This window comes from Emydura macquarii, unplaced genomic scaffold (genome assembly GCF_026122565.2).
Source record: "Emydura macquarii macquarii isolate MOO-44397 ecotype Brisbane River unplaced genomic scaffold, CSIRO-AGI_Emac_v2 contig_369, whole genome shotgun sequence".
Classification (NCBI taxonomy): Eukaryota; Metazoa; Chordata; order Testudines; family Chelidae; genus Emydura; species Emydura macquarii.
The window spans coordinates 6,132,861-6,151,086 of record NW_027130506.1 but is presented as its reverse complement, the minus strand read 5'-3'; the positions used below and the strand labels follow the sequence as shown (position 1 = coordinate 6,151,086).

General features: G+C 38.7%; 1 protein-coding gene across 11 annotated transcripts in view; it reads left to right on the top strand.

Moving 5' to 3' along the window:
- TATDN1 (TatD DNase domain containing 1) overlaps nucleotides 1–18,226 on the top strand; it is a 38,053-nt gene that overhangs the window by 10,070 nt on the left and 9,757 nt on the right. For 9 of the 11 annotated variants that reach the window (XM_067531197.1, XM_067531189.1, XM_067531219.1 and 6 more), the window contains 9 exons: nucleotides 2,431–2,480; nucleotides 5,168–5,231; nucleotides 7,202–7,345; nucleotides 7,437–7,479; nucleotides 12,748–12,833; nucleotides 12,958–12,998; nucleotides 14,152–14,228; nucleotides 15,122–15,192; nucleotides 17,029–17,155. In XM_067531197.1, the coding sequence (XP_067387298.1) occupies nucleotides 2,431–2,480; nucleotides 5,168–5,231; nucleotides 7,202–7,345; nucleotides 7,437–7,479; nucleotides 12,748–12,833; nucleotides 12,958–12,998; nucleotides 14,152–14,228; nucleotides 15,122–15,192; nucleotides 17,029–17,155 (703 nt within the window). Of the gene's footprint in view, nucleotides 1–2,430; nucleotides 2,481–3,467; nucleotides 3,553–5,167; nucleotides 5,232–7,201; nucleotides 7,346–7,436; nucleotides 7,480–12,747; nucleotides 12,834–12,957; nucleotides 12,999–14,151; nucleotides 14,229–15,121; nucleotides 15,193–17,028; nucleotides 17,156–18,226 lie in introns of all 11 variants that reach the window. The other 2 variants (XM_067531269.1, XM_067531276.1) reach the window with 1 other exon arrangement.

Genomic DNA, 18,226 nt, shown 5'->3' with positions numbered 1-18,226 from the left:
AGCATTTTTGGCAAGAATCTCTGATCAAGGACGTGCCAGCACTAAAGTGGAATCACAGAAAATTAGGGTTGAAAGGGACCTCAGGAGGTCATCTAGTCCAACCCCCTGCTCAAAGCAGAACCAACCCCAACTAAATCATCCCAGCCAGGGCTTTGTCAAGCTGGGCCTTAAAAACCTCTCAGGATGGAGATTCCACCATCTCCCTAGGTCACCCATTCCAGTGCTTCATCACCTGTTTAGCAAAAACGTTTTTCCTAATATCCAACCTAGACCTCTCCTACTGCAACTTGAGACCATTCCTCCTTGTTCTGTCATCTGCCGCCACTGAGAACAGCCTAGTTTTATCTTCCTGGAGCTCCCCTTCAGGTAGTTGAAGGCCACTATCAAATCCCCCTTCACTCTTCTCTTCTGCAGCCTAAACAAGCCTAGTTCCCTCAGCCTCTCCTCATAAGTCATGTGCTTCAGCCCCCTAATAATTCTTGTTGCCCTCTGCTGGACTTTCTCCAATTTGTCTACAACCTTTCTGTAGTGGGGGGCCCAAAACTGGACACAATACTCCAAATGTGGCCAAATGTGGCCTCACTTCCCTCGATCTGCTGGCAATGCTCCTACAAATGCAGCCCAATATGCTGTTAGCCTTCTTGGCAATAAGGGCACACTGTTGACTCATCCAGCTTCTCGGCCACTGTAACCCCAGGTCATTTTCTGCAGAACTACTGCCTACCCTGTCTGTCCCTAGTCTGTAGCAGTGTATGGGATTCTTCTGTTCTAAGTGCAGGACTCTGCACTTGTCCTTGTTGAACCTTGTCAGATTTCTATTGACCCAATTCTCCAACTAGCATAGGTCACTCTATATCCTATCCCTATCCTCCAGTGTATTTACCGCCCCCCAGCTTAGTGTCATCTGCAAACTTGCTGAGGGTGCAATCCATTCCATCCTCCAAATCATTAATGAAGATGTTGAACAAAACTGACCCCTGGGGCACTCAGCTTGTTACTGGCTGCCAACTAGACATCAAGCCGTTAATCACTACCCATTGAGCCCGATGATCTAGCCAGCTTTCTATCCACCTTATAGTCCATTCATCCAACCCATACTTCTTTAACTTGCTGATAAGAATACTGTAGGATATTATATCAAAAGCTTTTCTAAAGTCAAGTTATATCACTTCCACTACTTTCTCCACATTCACAAAGCCAGTCATCTCATCCTAAATGGTAATCAGGTTGGTCAGGCATGACTTGCCCTTGGTGAATCCATGCTGACTGTTCCTGATCAACTTCCTTTCCTCCAAGTGCCTCAAAATGGATTCCTTGAGGATCTGCTCCATGATTTTTCCGGGGACAGATGTAAGGCTGACTGGTCTGTAGTTCCCCAGATCTTCCTCCTCTCCTTTTTTGGAAGATGGGCACTATATTTGCCTTTTTCCAATCATCCAGGACCTCCCCCAATCTCCACAGGTTTTCAAAGATAAGGACCAATGGCTCTGCAATCATATCAGCCAACTCCCTCAGTTCTCTGAGATGCATTGCATCCAGCCCCATGGACTTGTGCATATCCAGCTTTTTTTTAAATAGTCCTGAACCTGTTCTTTCACCACTGAGGGCTGCTCACCTCCTCCCCATTCTATGCTGCCCAGTGCAGTAGTCTGGGAGCTGACCCGGTCTGTGGAGATAGAGGCAAAAAAATAATTGAATACTTCAGTGTTTTCCACATCATCTGTCACTAGGTTGCCTCCCCCTTTAGGTTGCCTCAGTAAGGGGCCCACGCTTTCCCTGACCACCTTCTTGTTGATAACATACCTGTAGAAACCCTTCTTGTTACCCTTCACATCCCTTGCTAGCTGCAACTCCAGTTGTGCTTTGGCCTTCCTGATTTCACTCCTGCATATTCTAGCAGTATTTTTATACTCTTCCATAGTCATCTGACCAAGATTCCACCTCTTGTAAGTTTCCTTTTTGTGTTTAAGCTCTCCAAAAATTTCTCTGTTAAGCCAAGCTGGTCATCTACCATATTTGCATTCTTTCTGTACATCAGGATGGTTTGTTCCTGCACCCTCAATAAGGTTTCTTTAAAAAACAGCCAGCTCTTTTGATCTCCTTTCTCCCTTATATTAGCCTCCCAGGGGATCCTGCCCACCAGATCCCTGCTGGTGTCAAAGTCTGCTTTTCTGAAGTCCAGGGTCTGTATTCTGCTGTTCTCCTTTCTTCCTTTTGTCAGGATCCTAAATTCTACCATCTCAGTCATTTGCATCATCCTCTCATTTGCCCTCCTGAAAAGATTAACTAATTGTATGTGTCCTAAGATTATTCATACCATGTTAAGTGTAATATTTATGCAAAAGAGGCTTTATCGCAAAGGAATGTGGAAGTTAAATTATGTTTTAAGAACTTGACCTTAATTTACCATATTTTTGTAAACTTTTGCAGATGACTTTTTGGATGTAATAGAGAGAGCAGTCAAAATTGGTGTTAAAAAGGTAACTTCTCTTATAGATTATATATATGTGGTTTCTTTATGATATTGTGAATTTTTAAATGGATTTTAACACCTTGGGTTTGTAGGAAAACTGAAGCCATAGCACAAACAATTTTCTACTGAAATTAGCATCAATAAAAATGCTAGCAACTTTCTTTAGTGTTGCAGAGTTCTCTGCAAAATCAAAATTCTTTGTACCCAGTATTACATATTCCTGTGCACAATGATCAGCTGGTCACTAAAATAAGTGTAAGGGCATCTTTTTGCAAAAGACTTGTGATATGTATGTAAAGCTGGCCATGGCAAGTTTTAATGGAAGGCTACACAAGCAGGGATGGAAGGGAAGGTTTTCTGAGTGTGTTGTGTTGCAGGAGGCCAGTATGGACTTCTGTTATCCTGTGTGATCCTGTGATTACCTCTATTAGCCTAGACCCAAATATTCATGTGGCCTTGATTCTGTAAACACTTTAATTCAATCATCTTCATGTGCTTTTCATCCGTGTAAAGTTAAGCATGTGCACAGACTCTTTGCTGAGTCTCTGCTAATAAATGTTGACTTACATGTATTTAGAATTACATTGTCATTTGCAAACTTGGAACTCTTTGACTAAAATATTCAGTCCAACTCCTTTATTGGACCTCTATAAATTGTCACTACAAACAAAAATATGAATTTGCTCAAATCAGGAGTTGTGTGATATTATAAAGGTATTTTACTCTGTTAGTAAGGCTTACAGATTAGTTTGTTTTAAAAACAAAGAAACCCTACCTCTTTCACAGGAACAAGTATTTTAGAGGTTTGATAAATAAGATATAATCTGAAATGAGTTAAAACAAAATTTCGAGAGCAAGGGAAAAGTTCTCTTAAAGTAACTAATGTAGAATCATAGTAATACATAGCACTTATGCAAGTGCTGTACAAACATTGTTTAATCCTCACAACACTCCTGTGAGGTGAGTAATTCGTAATATTCCTATTTTTGCACAGAGAAACTGATAATCATAGATTAAGTAATTTGCTCAAGAGCACATAGCAGAACCCAAATGAGAATTGAAGAATTCTTTGCTCTCAGGTATGTGCTCTGTCCGCTAGACCATGTTTCCAGCACACATAGATTTAGAGGTCTCTTCTGTATCTGTTTCCGGTTGTCTTAAATTGTTTTTTTGAACATACTTCTATTTCTGTGTGTGTAGTTGTGCCTTACTGCATGCTTAAGTTTTATGCTGTGAACATTTACCTCTAAGGCTTGCCTACAATGAGCTGGATTGGCTTAACTCACTCCTCTGATGCCCATCTAAGACAGACTATTGATTAGTTTTTTAAACTGCATTATTTAAATTTCAGCTATACTGTTAGTAATGACCCTACATAAACTCCTAAAGGGCAGATAAGTATGTTACTTCTGGGTATTCCCCAAAGACTATTTCCTCGTTTATACAAATGATATCTGTATGTACATCTTAAATAGATCTGCAATGTCACAATCACTGTGCTGCTGTTTTGTAGCTTTCCTGATTAGTCCTAGCGAGGCTTACATCTTTCACAGCAAAGAACTGTTTCTTCTCAATAGATGGCAGTATCTAGTAACATTCATGAGAATTATGGACATATATCAAGTAAACAGTAAACCCCACTTATCCCCAGAACACATGGGAAATTTTTTAATTGTTTGACTATCATGAGCGTTGCTGGCCCTCATTCTGAAAAAAGTTAGGCACATACAATGCATGTGTAATTGCACACCTAACTTATATGTGCAATTGCTATGATTGCGTATCCAGAGGAACTAATTATGAACTAATTGGCCAAATGGCCAAATTTTGGCATTTGCACATATATTTACCTAATTTGCACATGCTGTCACATCTATCAACTGTTTATTTTGCACAACTGATCTTTAAAAATCCAGTCCTGAATTTCCAAGAACATACAATAGAAAATATTCTGTAGCAAAAGCATTACCTGTTTGAAGAAAAACAAACAGTGCAAAACTAGTTTAAATATAAATTGCCTTTGTTCTCCTTTGGGAGAATGAGACATGGTTTTATTGTAGAGGCAATAAAATGGCATTTCTGTAGTAAAACACTGGATGTACATCCAACATATGAAAGGGTAAGAAGACACATTAAAACTACAATGTTAGTGTAACAAGCTCTGATGTTATGGTCAGAGCATCGCACTGGGGGCCAGAAACTTCTGAAATTATAATCCTGGCTCTGATAATGACTTTCTGGGTAGCTTTTTTAAATCACATAATCCTTCTACTTTGTTTTCCCCAATTGTAAAATGGGGATAATACTTTACAAATGAATTAATCCTCATAGTACCCAGTAAAGTGCCTTGAAGATGAAAATCACTGTATAAAAGGTTGGTATTGTTATTAATAGTGGTATTGCACTAATTGAATAGACGACAACTGCCATTAAGGTGGGAGACTAATTTATGTCCTTCTGAACAAAATCCACGATTTGGCTTATAGTAAATTCACTAATATGTCTCTTGAAAGTCTTAACAAATCTTGAGACTCTTGCATGATTTATCAGAATACTAATATATTCATAATACAAATAACTACTAGGTTTGTCTATGACTTCTATCACTCTGGTATCTGAGTGTCTTTTGAAGCATTTGCTGGTTGTTTGCTCAGAGTTGAACACATTTACTAATAATATTTTTCTTAATTTCAGTTTATGATTACAGGTGGAAATCTACAAGATAGTAAAGATGCATTGCAGCTGGCACAGACAAACGGTATCCTTGCCTTAAAATATATGATATATATTTAATCTCTGTAGCGGTATATTCCCCCTCTTCCCCATGGTAATTAATATTTAAAATTATCTATTCCTGGAGCTATTGAAAAGAAAAAATATATTAGGATTAGCTCGATACATCCTACATGATTTTATTTCCTGTAACAGAGGGGTTGGGGTATTTGGTTAATATCAGTCCTTCCAGTGGTTCACTGTGGATATTGGTGTGAAACAGGGCTGCATTCTGTATCTGATAATGAAGCAGAGTATTAGCAACACACACACTGGCATAACAACTGGGTAGTTGCCAAGTGCCTAAAAGACTTAGACTTTGCTGGTGATATCATGTTATTGAATGACACCCCCAAAAAGCTACAAACAAAGACAGACACCTTGGCAAAAACAGCAGGCTCAAAATCAAACATCCTTGAAACATGGATGTCAAGCAGTGACATCATATTGGAAGATAAAAACATCAAGAAAGTATAACAGTTCATTTACCTGGGCAGCACCATACTAGCCAACGGAGACCTCAGAAAAGAAGTGAAATCAAAGATAGAAAGGAATCCACAACATATACTAAACTCATCAACATGGAAATTAAAGGTATATGGTACCAAAACAGAATTTTCAACTCAAATGTAATCTCAGTGTTAATATACAGCTGTGAGAGCTAGAGATCTATCAAACAGTTACACAGAAAACTAGGTGCCTTTGAAAATAAGTGCTTTGAAAGATCCAGGGCATTGGATGGAAAGACTTCATGACCAATGAAAAGATCAAAGAAATCACGAACCTGCAGTTCGTCTCTACTGGAATCAGAAGGAAGTGCTAGATGTATTTGGATCATGTACTCTTGGTTCCAGCAACCAGACTCCCACATGAAGCTGTCAAGTGGAAACCAACTGGTATGAGGAAACAAGGGTGTCCAAGAAAAACCTTAAGAAACAGCCTTCAAATAGAGGGCAGAATAGTTGGTCTCAACACCATAGAGCAGATGGAAGCAGCAGTTAATGACAGAAGGGGATGGAAGAGACTAGTTCCCACCCTGTTCTCCAACACTGGTGTGAGAAGGATGTAATAATAATAATACTTCTCTGGATCCTGCCCTTCTGGAGCAAGTGGAAGTGCTAATATAGTATTTACTGCTCATGCTTGCAGTGCAACATAGTGTGGAGTTCGTGCTGATTATACCAACATGAATACCATGGGGAATTGGGATATTTTTCTCTTTATTGCAATCTTTGGAGGTTCCCTCTTCTTTTTCTGTTTGAAATGAAACCTCCATCCACTATTCACGTAGGACCCATTTAGCAGAGCATTTAAGCATGCGAATGATCCCATCCCTATTCAGAAAAGCAGTTAAGCCTCTGCTTAAAATTCAGTATATGATTAAGTGCTCTGTTGAATAAGGGATTATTCATGTGCTTAAATGCTTGTTGAGTTGGGGCATTACCTTCTTTCACAAATACACCCGCAAATTCTGTTAATGTAATCTATGGTATCAAAGTGTCAAAACTTCTGGACAAGTTACCCCTTTACCTAGCTGGACTGAATCTCTTCCACTCCAAGAAGGATTGCTTAGAAGATTGGAGCAGGTGGGAGGAAAGAAAGTCACATGTTGAACCATGAGCCTCAGAGCTGAAGGTCACCTGATTTGCTTGAGCCAGCCCAGTTTCTGCCTGAGGTTTGCTCTAAGGAAAAATAAACTCAGTATAAATTGCTGTTTTGGAAGTGGATCACTGCAATGCTGCAAATAGTCTGTACTGTAAAAGGCACATATATATGTTATTTTTCATTGTTAGGACTAAATTGTCATTGGTATTAATTCACCACACAGATTAAAATAGAGGCAGTAGGAAGGGAAAGGTTTTTAAAAGTTATTAACAAAATAAAAAAAAGGCATCTATAATTTATATAAACTTACTGTATTCCTGGAAAGAAAACTGTAATATTGTCATGCTCTAGACATGTTTTACAGTACAGTTGGCTGTCATCCCACCCGCTGTGGACAATTTGAGCAGAGTGACCCAGACCAATATTTAGCTGAATTACAAAATCTAGTTGAAAAAAATAAGAGGAAGATCAGAGCAATTGGGGAATGTGGCCTGGGTAAGTATTGTTGGGAAATATCAAGATTATTTTATTTAGTTGTATTCTAAAAAAAAAAAAAAATTAATTGTTTCTTTTTTTTCTTTTGTAGATTTTGATAGATTAGAATTTTGCCCTAAAGACACCCAACTCAAGTAAGAAAAATCTGATAACTATAGAGATTGATGTATAAAATTTTGTAGCAATTTTTACCTTTCTCTGCAGCATGGGGCATGTGTCATTTGCTGGTGGATTCTCTGTACGTTGAAGTCTTTAAATCATTATTTGAGGACTTCAGTAACTCAGTCTTAGGTTAGGGATCTGTTACAGGAATGGGTGGATGAAGTTCTGTGCCTGTGTTGTGCAGGAGGTCAGACTAGATGATCATAATGGTCCCTTTTGACCTTATAGTCTATGAGTCTACAACTTTTTTCATTTTGTATTACAGCAACTGGCATTTTGTCAGCTAAATATCTTATCCCGTCTGTAAAATACACTTATTCTAACTCAAAGTCTGATTAGCTATTATTTTTTGACCAGTAATAATGATTCTATAGGAAAAAGACCTGCATTCAAGAAAAGATAGGTAGTTACTTACAATTTGGGTGGTTAAATTCCAGAGTTAAACACCTAACTCCTAATGCACATTATCACTGCAATCCATGAAACTTCTGCTTGGCTGCCGCCTAGCCCTTTGGATGCCTAAAATCGCTCAGCTCCTAACTTTCTGCTGTAAAAATTCCTTAGGTGCCTAAGTTTTAGACCGTCAGACATGCGCATTGATGCCTGCCTCTAGGCTTCCAGACGCCTGTCTCCCACGTAAGCCCCAGAGCAATCCATGAACTGGGGGAATATAGGCATTTGGCCACCTAAATTGCATGCAGGGCCTGATGTGGTAGGCATCGTCTGAGCATACCGAACAGATTCAGAATCTGGCTGGAGGTTGTGGTGCCCAGCCTTACAACTTTTATCCCTGTGTTTAGAGCACTCACCTGAGATGTGGGAGACCAAGGTTCAATTCCCCCCTCTTTGCCAAAGTTGTAGAAAGGATTTGAACAGGGGGTGCTCTCAGGAGGGTACTCTAACCATGGAGCTATGAGATATTTTGATGTGGGGCTCCCTCAGTCTCTCTTGTTGAAGCTGTTCCGCTGTGGATAAATAATGAAAGAGTGATTGGAGCAAGGGGTTTGGCTCCTCATCTAATGTGCTGGCTTTTGTGGATTGCGTGATTTTTCTAGGCACCTAAAAGGCACTGTGATGTTCAGCGTTGCAATGCCTAAGTTCCTTCATGGATCCTACCCTTAATGTTGCAAAGCTACTCTTATGCTTGACATTGAATCAATACTTCCTTGCTGTAAAATCAATCATAATTTGTGAATTTCTGTTTAGAGAGGCATTCACTGACTTTGCTATTCAAGAACTGTCAGGAGCTCCAGTGTAGGAGGGAAGTCTACATTAGGCAGTGGCATAGAAGCTGAGCAGTGGGAAAGGAAGACCTGTAGAAGGGAGTGGAACTGTCAGAGCTGTCAAAGCCTGCAGTGGATAAGGGGCAAGATATTGGCAAGGCAAGCCTTAGTTAGGAGCAGGGTGCTCTAGGAAAGCTGAGGGAAAGGAAAATCTGAAGTTGGGAGAGGACTGGTTTGTCAGAGAGCAAAGCATGCAGTAAGGAGCAGGGAAGGGACTGGGTTCCTGCATGTTCTGTTCATTTTCTCTAAAGCACCTGGCATTGGCCACTGTTGGAAGACAGGTTACTGGGCTAGATGAACCATTGGTCTGACCTAATATCACCTTTCATATATTTTCATGTTGTTCTGATGGAGGCATGCTGGTACTGCACCTAGAATTGGGTTGTGATGTTGGGGAGGAAGTGCTGCAGAAATAAGTAGGACAGTTCAGGGAAGCAGTTGAAAAATACATCTTTGACAGCAGATGGTACATTTGAACAAAATGATGATTGGACTTGTGGATGATGCTTGCACATTGTTGTCTGAGTAGGGAGAGAACTAATGTCATTCACGGTAGTGGAGAGGTTACTTAGGACTTTTTGCACTTTCCACCCGCAGTATGAACGTGTAGCTTCCACTACAGAAGGTATAGCAGCTTTTAGTTTTTAACCTATTTACTGCATTACAGTGCTACTGCACTAGCCTCTTGTAGTAACAGGATAAGCCAAATAGCCAGCATAATTTTTCTTGTTCTTATTAGTTTGGAGTAGCAATCAAAATTTGCTGAATGCAGTGAACAATTGTAAACAATTGTTCAACCCTTGCTGTGAAACAAAACATCGGTATAATGATCAAGAGTAGATGTTGTCACTTTGAAGATTCTTCTGTTTCCTAAACAGAGCCTGAGCCTACTGAAATAAATCTTCAGAATCTAATTGTTCCTTCCCACTACACAAGCTTACAGACAGCAGTGTGAATCAGCATGGTCACTGATGCAAGTGCATGATTTTTAGGCTAGAGGAAAACCTCTAATCAGCCATACTTAAATTGAAGTGGGAGGGTAGAAGAGGAAAAATAGAAAAGGAAGATCACCTGTGAGTTGCAGAGGCAGAAAGTCTGTATCATCTGATTGTTCAGTGATTGTGTGAAATAAGTTGGTTATGTCAGTCCAATTCGTATTGGCTCCGCTTGGCATCCTTTCTGGAAATTACATAGAGAAAAGATCTATGGTGTGGGGAAATGAATGAGAGAGAAGGCAAGAAAGACAAGGTAATAAAGAAATGTAAAACGGGAAGACACATGCCAGGTTTAGGTTTGTAAATTTTATTTTATTATTTTCCTAGATATTTTGCATTTTGCTAGGAGCTGTCCTATATTTGTTTGGGCAACTTACTGTTAGAGAGTTTTAAAATTGCATGCCATAGTGTTAGGTAACTCTTTCATTTGGCGTTTCAAACCAAGATAGAGGGAAAGTTTTCAAATTAATGATTTTTTTAAAAAAAAGTAAGGACACTGAAAGAAAAAAACAAAAGGGTATAGTGAGGTAGTCAATTGCCACCTGTCAGCCGACAGGGAATCAAACTATTATACTAGTTATTAAGATTGCTAGCAGTCAGTCAGATGATTATCCTGTAAGTGAAGCAAAGTGACATGCTTTCCCAGTAGATAATACTTGAGTATGACTTCTGAATTCCATTTAATACTTAAATATTATTTTCTGTTGTAGTTTGATTTTGTTTCCTTGGGGACAATTTTCTGTGAAGATGAAAGGATGTTTATTCCACTTTGTCTCCTGTCTTGCATAGCCATTGAGAATGAAAGTCCTTTGGTGAAGCTGCCCCAGAAGCAGTTTCTGTCAGTTTCCTCCTCCTTCTTTCTCACCTGTTGCAGTATAGAAATCATAAAAATTGGCCAGGAGATTTAGGGTCATCAATTAAATGCAACATGAATAGCTTTCAGATTGGTGGAATTCCTTTAGTATATTGTCTGGATACTGAGTTTAAATTAATTTGGATTCTTTTGGTTAAATAATATTTTGGTTGCTAGCTATTATCGCTTTTGTGGTTAAATAATTGACGTGGTTTGATAGCTGGCTTATTTTTTATTGCTGTTGCTTTTTTTGTATCCACTTTCATTTGGGAAGAGTAGGCTTTGTGTGACAGTCCCTTGTTTGATGCTGATTCTCTAGTGCTGCCACTCTCTTTTATTGCATATGTCATGTTTTTCTTTTCCCCTAGTCTGCATGTTCTGAGAATGGTTATCATCTTAAGTATTTTATCAATATTCTTCCAGTCCACTCTGGTGCTGGGTATCATGCACACCTACATATGGACTGGATCTTCCCTTTAAAGGGTTTCTGATGTGCCAAGGATAGGAATACTCTGTGCTTATTAGTTTAAGCAACAAAATATAAAGAATCTCAGCAAATGCAGTAAGTATCATTTTGTTGGGCAGGCAGCAGTGCCCTCTTTCCTTGTCCAATTAATGTTATCCTCCAAAATGCTTACTCATAGTGAGTCTACTATGCATTCTTGGCCATATGACATGCATAAGTGCCCCAGTGTGTTTCCTGATCAGTTGTAATTTGCCAGTCTGGGTACAGCTTGGCAGACAATCAACCAGAAATTGATTGGTTTCCTTTGAAAGTGTTTTGGGAAAACTGGCACCCTAGCTGGTTTCCCTCTGCCCACCCTTCCATATGTCTTTATAGAGTGGCTGCATGACTGCTATTGACCCCCTTCATCCATTAAAGAAGAGACTAGCAGGGGTAGAAAAAGTCAAAAACAGAAAAAAGGAAGAGAGGAAGAAAGATAAGTGAGAATAGGCAGAAACAATTGCAGAAAGAAGGAAGGAGAGGAGAGGAGACCGATAACTGAAGACCTGAAGAGGGTTAAGATAGATAGAAGGAAAAATTGGACAGAAATAATAGTAGTGATCCTAACATTGATGCCCCAGCCTTCCACTGAGAAATGACAACCAAAATTTAAGGTCTTTCTGGGTAGCCTGCAGGACTACCATACAGTAAAATACTGGCATCCTGTTGTCTAATTGTAGCTGTTTGAGGATATAAAGGCCAGGGGAACACTCCCATACTTTTTCCAACCTACACATGCTTTCTTTGATGGTTCTTTGGGCTGTTGGTACCCACATGACATTAACCCCTAACCTGTTTCCTAAATTTTTGGGGAGAGTTGCTGTAACTGCTAAATTTAAACCTAAAGTTCCCCAATTTTTAATGCTTCCGGGAGATAATTCAGTTCCCTTTTTTAAAAAGCGGGGAAGCAAGAGGGGTCACACCCAGCATATGGTCAGTCTGCCCAGCATAAACCCCTCTGCATTCAATGTTGCCATTCCTGGCCACTTATTGACTTCCAAAATGTATCACTTAATATATTAATGTGCCCAGGGGAAGACTTTGCTTTAAAGATCTATCCTTTAGTCATTTCACAGGCAAAACCTCCCATTCAGTGGAACCATTCAGTGGAACCATTAGTACAGTGATACTCAGACCTCAGTGGTTCAGGAGCCAAATTAGTGATCAGCTTTATTCAAAAGAGCCATAGTAGTGTGAATTCATTGTCTCATTTACACACACACACTCTCTCTCTCCCTCTCCCCCCCCCACACACACACACACACACACACACACACACAGAGCAAAATGACTGAGTATTCTGCAATTGGTTAATACCTTAGTAAAAGCATCCTGATTGCTTAAGAATTAAATCACCCAGTGTTTTAATATCATAGGCTGCAAAGAGCTGCAGGAGACACATTAAAGAGCCACTTGTGGCTCCTGAGCCTCAGTCTGCGTAACACTGTGTTAGTGTCTTAATTCTTCTGGACAAAAATGCACATGAATTTTTGTTGATGCTTTCTTAAAAAGAAAAAAGATACCATTTGCCTCATGGCATCCTTTACTCCATTTATTCAATCTTGCATTGAGTTTCTGTCTAAAAAATTTTTTTTTTCTTGCAGATACTTTGAAAAACAATTTGACCTGTCAGAGCAAACAAAATTACCAATGTTTCTCCATTGTAGAAATGCACACACTGAATTTTTAGGTGGGTTTTGTTTGGAAGTTTAAAGCAATGCTCAAGACTGAATGTCAGAAGTTTTTAATATTTTGCGTTTGCCCTTTAGCAAACAGTTAGTTTTGCTTACATTGTTCTTTCTTTTAATTGGCAGACATAATGAGAAGGAATAGAGATAGATGTGTGGGAGGAGTGGTAAGTATGAGCCACCTTATAATAAATTATATTCAGTCTAACACTCATTTATTTCATTTGAGTACTATCCTGTTGCTTGTCCTGTTAAACCATTCCAAATCCATAGTAACTTTACAGTCCCTTTCCCTACTTTTATCCTTCTCATTGTTGCTTTTCCAATAATTTCTTACAGGATTGGCCAAGGAGAGAAACACTTTGCAACTGACATTAGCAGTTTTTATTTGTTTGCCAGAAGTGCAGCTTTAAGCACTTTTTACTTAAACTGGCTTATTCCCCAATTCTGAAGCATCTATAGCTGCAGTTAGTTATAAGGAGTGTTAATGTTGTCTAGAAATTGAAACCTAATATCAAATAGTGGGCTGCGTACAAGAGTAAAATGCTAAAAATACGGGCATCTCACCAAGAATAAAACATAGAACATACTTTCAACATAAGGGTCATGCTTACCTCACTTCAGAGGAGTCTGTTTTAGTGATGCAGTCTCCTCCATCATTGGTCTTACTACCACTAATGTCTAGGATAGCTCTTCTGAAGGAAACACTTGACTGTGATTGAGAAGCTGCACTTTTTCTAGTGCAACTAACTTTGTACTACTTCATTTTTAATTTCTTGTCCATTGCATGCTTCAGGGCGAACTGTAACCACAAACATTTGATTTTTATATCAAGACACTTTCTCCAAACCATGTCCAGATGTAACTTTCAACCAGTATATATCTGCAGAAATTAAGGTTTTACATTTTTATGTTAAAAAATATTACAGCAGACAAGGGACAGTTTAAAAAAAAACAACTCTTGCGGATTACTTTAGCATATAATCATCATCCCTGGCTAAGAGAGAAAGGTAGGCCTTCCTTCTGTAACATATTCAGAGCCAACACTACTTGTCAAAGGGCTGCCCTCTTTTGTCAATGTAGTGTTTAACCTTAAATTCTGATGCAGAATTCTGCCTGTGTCTCTCTTGTCCAAAGGCAAAAGTGCTATCAATCAGATGAGCCTTACTGACTCTATAAGTCACTGAATTCTATATAAATACATCTTGCATATTACTTCTGGTTTTTACTTTACAATTAAGGAAAATAAATATTTACATAAATATTAATTTTGGATACAGGTTTTCTTACATGATAGAATATATAAACATTACTTTCTAGGTACATTCATTTGATGGCACAAAGGAAGAAGCAGCTGCTATAATAGATTTGGATCTCTACATAGGAATAAATGGTTGGTAAGTTCTTTTCAACAAATATATTTTAAAACAGTTTCATAACCTGAAATGTAATTACTTTTTTTAAATGAGTTTAAGTCTTCAAAGCTCATTAGAGTCAGTGATCATTTGTAGACAGTTTTCAACCTGCATTTATGAATCTGTTAACTGCAAAAAGTTCTTAATTCAGAGGTCAAATGCATTCCCCTTTACTCACTGAGGTATAGGTTTAAACCCTTTCTGAGCCCCTCCATGCCAATTCTTGTTTTTAAAGAAGAGGCAGCCCTATTTTAGGACAAACTATTAAAAAAAATAAGACAAACTATATTGTCTAGTCCAAAAGTAACCAAGAATTAATGTGATCAGCCTAATGGGCTGAAATCACACTAGTATTTGCACTGAGACCTAACTGTTTGATTTACCTGAGCCCAGATTGCTATACCCTGTGACAGGAGCCTTTAAATTATCCAGGTAGCTGGGGCCAGGTGAACATAGACATGCAGCAGAAGCTTCCACAAGTTTTAGCAGGCCAGCGTGGCTATAGAAGCTAATTTGTGAAATTGGAACTAGGACTGGGACAGTGGGCCATGCCAGGGTTGCCATTTTTAGCAGTGGCTTGGACTCACAGCTGAGAGCTTTTTTTTGTATAAATTGAAACAAATAGTACTTACACATTATTTAGAAATTAATTCTTTAAGAAACCACTTATGCTAAGATACCATTTTTATAGGCAAGGTAATTATATCACTAGCAGATAACCTTGTAGTTAGTTTCTAGTTATGAGCTTCATAAGGCTCTGAGAGGCTGATTCCAATCACACATGGCTTATGTATAGTTTGAACACAAAGCCACAATTGTTCAACAAAACATCAACTTTTAAGTCCAAATTCACTCCCTGTTTTTATGATTTCTAGCTCACTGAAAACAGAAGCCAACTTAGAAACACTGAAGTCAATTCCTAGTGAAAGATTAATGATAGAAACTGGTAAGTTACTGTTCTGATGGACCGTGTTTTATTTGATCATTTGAAAACTTCATTAGAAGTGGAGTTGTGCTTGTATGGCAATAGACATAGAGGGCAGTCTTCAGACACAGACTCACCATCAGAGTAACAGGCACCAGGAATAGGGAATGTATTACCTTGTTCTTATACAGCAGTGTAAGCTCGAGGTTGGAACTCAGGCTCAAGCCTAACCACCCTTCCTTCTACACACAAATCTTGCTAATCCTTAGACCCAGGATCCCATGAAGGTCAAGGGTCCGAGCCTGAGTCAAGCCAGGACCCATGCATGTTCAAGCCCTATTGCTCTGCAGAATAGATGCAGCCCCACTGGACTTGTGCTCTAATAGTCTGCCAATAGTATTCCACAATCCCACAGGCCTTCTTTGTCTTCTGGACAATCATATTAGGGAGACAGTCAAATTTTTCCATACTGCACCACGATGAAAGAGCTAGAGCAGCCACATTTTGGGAGGGTGCTAAGAAGTCTGGGATATGAGTGGTTGGACTCAGGCTCACATAATGCAGTGTAGACACTGGAGCCCCAGATTGGGACCAAGAGTTCAACAATTCCTAACCTGGGGTTACAAATAAGTGTAGATGCTCAAACCCTAGGTTGTAACAAACCCAGGGTCTGCTAAATTGAGTTCTCATAAGCCCAAAGTTAAGAGAACATTGCACTGTAGACACCCTTTTTTTAGACTCAGTAAGCAGTTCACTGGCTCCAGCAGTAATTATATTCAGCTGTCTTCTGCTAGAAAGAACACTTGGCAGACACAGAGGGTATGAATGAATAAAAGCGGGGGGGGAGGCGGAGGCACTAAACAGAATATAGCTATGCCAAACACACTATAGTAAAGGATGTGATAAAGACCATCCCACTGTGAGTAGTAATGACACTTGGATGCATACAAGGAAATTCCAACTCATTAAGCAAAACAATATGAAAGAGGGCCTGAAAATACCTCCTGGAATAATTAGCTGTGATTGAACTGATATATTAGTGGATATCAGATTTAGTCAAGTTATGTAATTTGGCATATCTGAAAAAGCCTGTTTTAGAAAATGCTGGTTAAATCCCTGCATTTCATTTGTGTCTAAGAGGCACATCAGTGATACTCAGACCTCAGTGATTCAGGAGCCAAATTAGCGATCAACATTACCCAAAAGAGCTATAGTAGTGTAAATTCATTGTTTTATTTACTATAGTACTTTATATACATATTTAAACAGTATGACAGGAGAGATATGTATTATTCTCACAGCAAAATGACTGATCAAGTATTATTTTATCAATTACAATTGGTTAATAACATAGTAAAAGCATCCTGATTGGTTAATTAAATCAGTGTTTTAATAGGTGCTGCAAAGAGCTGCAGGAGACACATTAAAAGGCTACTTGTGGCTTGGCTCATGAGCCTCCATCTGTATATCACTGGTGTATATAAACTTTCTGAGTTACACAGTGGTTTACTAACTAGCATCCCTCATCATGGTAGCATTTCTCTCCTTGTTTCTTTTATTCTACTTCATTATTGGTGAATAAAGTGGCTAATTTTATAATATGTAAAAAACCTTACAGAATTCAATATAAGGAAATAGGAATTTGAAGTCATTTATTCACCATTATGGATGTTAAATTAACTAATCTCATAATCATTCCTTTATTATTTGGGGGCAGAAACTGTGCTTAAGAAGAGTGTTTTCTAAAATGGGCTTTGGTCTGTGGATAGTGGGGATGACATGAACTGACAGAAGAGTAAATTATTATATAAAATTACCAAACCACTATACATTTAACTCTTCTTTGAATCATACTAGATGCTCCCTGGTGTGGCGTGAAAAATACTCATGCTGGGTCAAAGTGTATAAAAACAATATTTCCCACAAAAAAGAAATGGGAAATAGGGCATTGCTTGAAGGATAGAAATGAACCTTGCCATATAATGTAAGTATGTAATTTTTATATTTTAAACAAAGGTTTGGAAACGTATAGTCCTTAAGAAACTTAGTAGGCTTAAACCACCGAGAGTTACTGAATCTGGAGCAAGGTGTTGCATTCTAAGATATGTTTTATAAAATTCATATATGCTTTGGGGCTAATCTTCAGAAGTACTGAGTTCTTGCATCTCCCATTGACTTCAGCAGTTTTGGATGCTCATCAAATCTTAAAATCAGGCCCTCAGGCCTTTTCATTTGATATCCCATGTATTCCTTCCCTCTATTTTGTAATTCCCTTGGGTAATAAGAGATTAATTCTCCCCTTAGCACTACCCAGATTGAATCCAGGTACCCAGATTCTAATTAGTTTCAATGTGTTGCACATACTCTAACAGCTACAGCTGGAGCAGCAACACCAACAGAGCCAAGTGTGTGATCTTTTAAAGTGAAAAGAGGGTAGTGGGACATACAGTAGATATAAACTGTTTCTCTCCAAATGTCCACTGGTTTAAGAGTACTTCCACCAGATGAGGAGGCTAGTGTTGGTGTAGCTGTAATCTGAAGATCAGCAGCAAAGTGAAACTAATTAAGATCACATCAATTCATTCTGCTAGGAAAGCTACAGCCAGTAAAGCACCAGTTTGATCTTGTGATGAAGTCTGGAGATGAACATGTGCCCCAAAACGGAGTTTGGAAAGGGAAACTCTTCAGGTGCCTGTGGCTCCCATTGCTCTAGAATCTCACTGTCTAGAAAAAAAAACAGAAGGGGGTAAAAGTAGTGCTTTTGATTTAAATTTTATTAACTAAATCACTATATGAGATTGATAGCTGAAATACGCAACTACTGATGAGTCTGGTTTTGGTGTTAGATCTGCTTTCTCTTATTTCCACCCACCATCACAAAATATTAAGTGAAAAGCTCTGATTGTGTTACAAGTAGGCTTGGTAGAGTTTGATTTTTATTGATATTTATTTTAAACATTGTTTTCTGTTTACCAATTTACATTTTCAGAGTTGTGGGAAATTATGGGGAAAGTTAGACAACTATTTAATTACAGTGGATGTTGAGTGAAAAAAT